General features: G+C 33.2%; 1 protein-coding gene across 1 annotated transcript in view; it reads left to right on the top strand.

The window, feature by feature from the left end:
* Window positions 1-6,698, top strand: part of LRRIQ1 (leucine rich repeats and IQ motif containing 1) — a 238,671-nt gene that overhangs the window by 15,706 nt on the left and 216,267 nt on the right. Inside the window, 2 exon segments of the mRNA XM_017880705.1 lie at window positions 7-20; window positions 4,695-4,769. Coding sequence (XP_017736194.1) covers window positions 7-20; window positions 4,695-4,769 — 89 coding nt within the window.

Genomic DNA, 6,698 nt, shown 5'->3' with positions numbered 1-6,698 from the left:
AATTAGAGAATATTCAGAAGGTATTTTGCTTTTGTTTTCATATATTTTAAAATCAGTAGCTACCTCTGAAGAATATCGATATTTGGATTGTGGTGCAGATTGAGCTTAATAGTATGGCTTTTAATTATTCTCTGATAGAGGAAGAAATTGACTGTGAATTAACAGTGTTTAATATGAGCTCCTTGATTAGTTTTTATTGAAATTCATTGGAAGTTCAGACACACTTTTGATCTTGGGGGCCGATGGAGTCTATGAAGTTTCAAAGGGTCATCCTGGATAGTCTGAAATTTACAATACAAATTGTTGTTTTCTTTATATGCTTCTAAACATTGGAAAAGCAATGAAAATTCTTGAGTATGCATTAACCTTACTATGTGGTCTGGCATATGACACGTAAAACATATTTAAAAGTAGTTCAACCATTTAGGGACAGTCTGTGCCCCACCTTCGTAATTAAGCTACTTCCTTGAACTGGAAACTTTTTGGTGTGAAGTTTTGTACTGTTTTTATTTCTGTCGTTTGTGTTGTTGGTGTCGTTTTCCCCCTAGGAGAGCCACACAATCAGGTCATAGTAGTGGTATATCAATATTGTGAAACTGGTGGAATTTAGGACCCTACTTGCAGGTCATCAGAACCTTGGAATATTTGGATAACAGGCATGACTGACTTCTCTCTCTTTCATGATTAAAGTTGATTTATACATTATCCAGAACTCGCTGGGTTTGAGTGTTGCATATAAAGAACATTAGCTTGTTCAGCATTTTTTTAGTCCTCCATGTTGAGTACATTTCATTTCTTACTGTGTAGAAAATAAACACACTAAAGGCTGGGCACGGTGGCTCACGCCTGTAATAACAGCACTTTGGGAGGCCGAGATGGGTGGATCATGAGGTCAGGAGATTGAGACCATCCTGGCTAATATGGTGAAACCCTGTCTCTACTAAAAATACAAAAAATTAGCCGGGCATGGTGGCGGGAGCCTGTAGTCCCAGCTACTTGGGAGGCTGAGGCAAGAGAATGGCATGAACCCAGGAGATGGAGCTTGCACTGAGCCAAGATCCTGTCACTGCACTCCAGCCTGGGCGACAGAGTGAGACTCCGTATCAAAAAAAAAAAAAGAAAAGAAACACATTAAAATAAATTATAATATTGTAGAACCAGTTATGCCATGGCTTTTTCTAATAGTAAGATAGGAATCTTTAATTTTCCTTTAGTTATGTTTTCTTTCCCATAGACCAGAGTGACATAGTCATTTCTGAGATCAAAAGCTTTTTTTAAAAAAATCCAAAATAGGATTGAGTATAATGTAGATTATTGGAGTAGTATTTGTTGGTTTGTACTAAAATGCATAATTGTTATTGTTAGTGGTATTTTCAGATTTTAAAAAAATCTGATTTCAATCCTATTAAGCAAAGTTTTCATTTTTATTTGTTTTATAGCCAAAATTTGCTGACTGCCTTAAGGGCAAAGCATTCAGCTGTGGGCTTAAATGATGCAAAAGAGATCTAACACCAAATCCCACCCTCAAAGAATTATAACTTATTTTTTGAAATTAATTTGCAATTTATCATATAATTATGATTTAAGAAAATGCAATAATATTAGGTGTAATGAATTCCTAAATATGTCCTTCATTACGCCTTGGAACTTAAACGTTTACAATGGGACTAGCCCACAAGTTTATGACTGACTCTAAATATATAATTTACTCTCTTTCGGTAGTTCTTTCCTGGGTTGTTAGCTGCCTCTCCATTCCCCAAAATAGCAATCATAAATCTCTTAAGAATTACACTCAATTCCTCCCCCCTCATTATTAGCAAATAATCATATAAGTTTTTTTTTGCATCAAATACAAACTTTCTCTTTTAATTCCACAGCTATTTAGTATCAATATCTGTATTCATCCTTTTTAAAATTATTACTGGCTTTCCCTCCTATCCCAGTAAGAAAGATTTCTTCCTTCTGCCAAAGGTTAGCTTTTACTCCTCTAGTTTATATTTTATCATTTTTCAACCTACACCTGCTTTTTCCATATGCTGAAACACTCCTATCATCTTCCTCCTTTTTTATTGTTTATAAGCATGTTCAGTTTCCTCCCATCCTAAAACAAAACAAAAGAAAATCATGAGATCATTCGTATATTTTCTTTAGCTATTCTTTGAATGACTTTTAAAGGCTGTGTATAATAGGCTTCTTAAAAAGTGGTTGTTTATACTGTATCATTTTTTCATTCTCATCCAATTCTAATCCTGCTAGGTTTTTTGCAGCATTACCACACTGAATGAAGCTGTTCTTGAGGAAGATAACCAATGACTTCTATATATTATACTCACACGTTTCTTTCAGCTATTTTGGCCTCTGTAGTATTTTATGCCAGCAAAAATTTGATGGCTGACCATTTTACTTTCCCTTGACTTCTGTCAGATCACATTGTCTTGATTCTCTCACATCTTTGGCAATTACTAGTTGATATCCATTTTAGACTTCATTTTCTCTCTCTGTCCTTGTGTTTTCCATTATGCTGTTCTTGTATTGCTATAAAGAAAATGCCTGAGACTGGGTAATTTTTAAAAGTGGTACACACTTTTAAATGACCAGCTCTAACGTGGACTCAGAGCAAACTCTCGCTTATTACCAAGGGGATGGTCAAAGACCTTCATAAGGGACCTGCTCCCATGATACAAACATCTCCCAGCAGGCCCCACCTCCAACACTGGGGAGTAGGGTTCAACCTGAGATTTGGGTAGGAAGTAACAGCATGGATTCTATTTTTGTCCCTTTCTTTTCTTACTTCATATACCTCCTCTCTTGATAATTTCATCTTAATGAATTCCCTAATGTGTCCTTTGCTATGCCTTGGAGCTTAAAACAAATAACCATTGATAACCAAATCTACAATTGTATCAAAACAAGGTAGCCTACATAACTCTCCTACAAAAACTGCATACTCAGAGAACTTTGTGTATCTAAAACTGAATGCATTGTCTTGCTTTCTGAGTAGCTCTTCCCTGGGAATCTTAATTTTGATAAGCCACATTATCATCATTAGTCCAAGATAGAAAAATGAGGGTAATGTTTTAGTCTTCCTTCTTTTTTATTACTATCTTCCTTCCAATTATTGTATTAGCCATCTTCTCATCCATGTACTTTACAGCTCCTTTGTAGTTCAAGCTGCCTGAGGGTCTAACTTGGGATATTTACTATATTCTCTAATTGGTCTCCTTATCTTTGGTCTTACATTTGTCACACTTACCCATAGCACTGTCAGACAACTATTTATTTAAAAATATGTTACTTCCATGCTTAAACCTCATCAAAAATTCCCATAGCTCATATAAGATAACGATCAAAGAACTTTTCCTACTTTGTAAAATATCCAATGAATTGGTAATTTGTGGCAATTTCATGTTTACGTTGTCTTTGCATCTGTTCTCACTCTTGCTACCTATCTACAGAAGGTCCTACTGATTCTCATGTGGTCATTTCCTATACTTTCTGATACAGTTTGGATGTTTATCCCCTTGAAATCTCATGGAATCATCAGTGTTGGAGGTGGGACTTAGTGGGAAGTATTTGGGTCGTGGAGGTGGATCCCTCATGAATAGCTTGGTGCTATCCCCATAGTAATGGCTGAGTTTTTGCTCCATTAGTTGCCACAAGATCTGATTGTGAAAAAGAGCCTGGCACTTTCTCCTGTCTCTCTCTCTTGCTCCCTCTCTTGCCATGCGACACACTGGCTCCATTTCTCTTCCACCATGAGTAAAAGCATCCTCAGGCCTCACCAGAACCAGATGCTGGCACCGTTCTTCTTGTACAGCCAGCAAAATCATGAATTAAATAAACCTCTTTTCTTTATGAGTTATCTAGCCTCAGGTGTTCCTTTACAGCAACACACTGATTTAATTTGCTCACCGATCTCATTGTCTCCTTTGTTCTCTTTTAATTTTATCTAATGTAAACTGCTGATTTTCGTAAAAACAGAGATGTAATTATTTTCCTAGCTCAAAATGCTTAATAAGTGCCAAAAATTGTTTCTCTTCTTGAAAACCTAGTGATTTCAAATACAGTCTTTTGCATGAAAACTTTCGTGATCTAATTATCATGCCCATTATGATTTTTAATATTTTTTCCCTTGTAATAAACTTATTCTTCTAAATTTTGGGTAATGTGTAAATTTATGATAGTGTCTTCACGTTATCAGAAGAGTTTTGAAGAAGGGGTTGTATTTTACCGATCTTTGTTTATTCTGAGGAGTCTTATTGAATGTATTGATAAAGAGTTATTGAAAGAAAACCATCACTTGTTGAACTGATTTATGTAAATTAAATGGTATGACATGGTGAGAAAACAATTGTAATACAAATCCCATTTTTCAAACATTATTGTGATTTTTACAATGTCCAACAGTGTTTCGAGCCAATACATTATATTCTGTGAATAAACATACTCAAATAAACACAACAACTTTCCCAGGTTGCAAACTTCTTTCTGTTCTCAGAATGGAAACCCTAGGTATTATTTATGTGACACTTCAGTTTGAGATTAAAGTTGTTATCCCAGTACTAAAAATTGAAAGCCATTGGTTGGGTTGTCATCTTTAACCATTGTTTACAAATATAGGTTATGAGAATCATATATAATTAACATATTTTTGATATTTGAGTATATCATATTTATTATTATCTTATGTTCAGCAAGAACAGGACAAGATGAATGATGAACTCTATGAAGAAGAGAAAATTTGGAAAGAGAAATTTAAACAGCATGAGGTATCTATTTGTTGTTTTTAATTAGCACATTAAGCTTTCTTTATTTGAAATACATTACTATACTTGAAATGGTTATTTTTAGATAATACTGCCTAAGTAGTACAAGATTTTAGTTTATTACAGCATTAAAATGTATTAATCCTCAGAAACACTTCTTGAAATAGAATGTCTTGAAAATGAGTTAGCTGGTTTAGTGAATGTTGTCCATATAAAATTGTAATTCTAACATTTCTTTTAAGGTTTGATGAAATGTACCATTTTGAATATTTTGAATATTTATTTATGTTCAAAGATTGTTATGAAAGCTTACTCTTTTCCTAAACACAATTAATTTTGTTTTGAATGTAAGGTTATTCTGATTATACATTTATTGATGAAGTTTTAGTTTTTATTTACCCCATAGTTTTTATATACAATTATTTTAAGCAATTACAAATTTGAAGTAGATATCTCCCATAATCCTGTTATTTAGCTAAACATTATCCTTTTTTGTATTCCTTTCAAATCTTTTTTAAATTTATATAAATCCGCTCCTGCAAAAGTAGGTGCCTACTACACATTGTCAAATTAAAAAGCTGGTTAAGCATGTAAAGAGACAGAGTCATATGAATGAAAAGTGACAAAAAAAGACAATAATAGCTCACCTGTAGATAATCTAAATGTTAAGTATAGTAGAGCTGTTAAAATACCTATAATTATCATCCAGTAGCAAAATACTTAGGTGATGTGAAAAGAAAAATAGCATCTGTAATGAAGTACCAACTATACATTCTAGAGTTTAAAAAATTCAGTATATAAATTAAATTTCAGTATATAAATTAAATTTAAATTCTAAATGTTAAGTATAGTAGAGCTGTTAAAATACCTATAATTATCATCCAGTAGCAAAATACTTAGGTGATGTGAAAAGAAAAATAACATCTGTAATGAAGTACCAACTATACATTCTAGAGTTTAAAAAATTCAGTATATAAATTAAATTTCAGTGGGTGAATTTGATTGGACATAGCAGATGAGACCATTCATGAATGAGATAGTTCAATAGAAAATATCCAAATTAAAGCACAGAGAAGAAAAAAAATGAGAAAAGAGGAAAAGAGCACAAGGAATATGTGATACATGGTGAAAAGATATGAAATTTGTATTATATCTCAAAAGGAGAGGAGAGAGAGAATAGGGCAGAAGCAATGAAGTAAAGAGATAATGGTTAAAAAGGTTTCAAATTGTTTTTTAAAAATCAACCAACATAGTCAAAGATGAAAAATAATTTCCAAGTAGGATAAATACAAAGAAAATGCCACCTTGGAAAATAGTACAATTACTGAAATTCAAAACAAAGGAAAAATAAAGTCTTAGAAGCATCTAGAGGATAAAAGACGCATTATCTAAAAAAGAGTAACAGTAAAACAAATAGCCATCTTTAAGCAAAATGATGGAAGAAAGAAGACGATTCAAAAAACGTAAGTATTCAATGATAATGGTTTTTTATTAGTGTTCTTTGAATCCTGACTCTTCTTCCAATTTCTGGACTCAATTTTTAATTTCCTGGAGTATACACTTAAATACTTGTCAAAAAATGTTTTGGATGCTAGATTTTCTCAATCTTTGTTTGCATATTTGAAAATATTTTAGTTTGCTTTCAAAAATGATCAATTTCTTTGGGTGTAGAATACAGGTTTATACCACTTTTAACAATGTAAGGATATGACTTCATTGCATATTTATTTTTGCCTATGCTATCTATGATTGCAAATTTGATGCCTTTTCCTTACATTCTTTTGAAGCTTTAGGATTTTTCACTTTATACATTCACCCACACATATTTACTGATTTTCTACTAGGTCAGGCACTTCTCTGAGTGTTTAAGATATGGCAGTCATGGCCGGGCGCGGTGGCTCAAGCCTGTAATCCCAGCACTTTGGGAGGCTG

The sequence above is a fragment of the Rhinopithecus bieti genome, unplaced genomic scaffold (genome assembly GCF_001698545.2).
Source record: "Rhinopithecus bieti isolate Rb0 unplaced genomic scaffold, ASM169854v2 scaffold_11966, whole genome shotgun sequence".
Taxonomy (NCBI): Eukaryota; Metazoa; Chordata; class Mammalia; order Primates; family Cercopithecidae; genus Rhinopithecus; species Rhinopithecus bieti.
The sequence above is the reverse complement of the archived record's forward strand: the minus strand, read 5'-3'. Positions and strand labels throughout refer to the sequence as shown.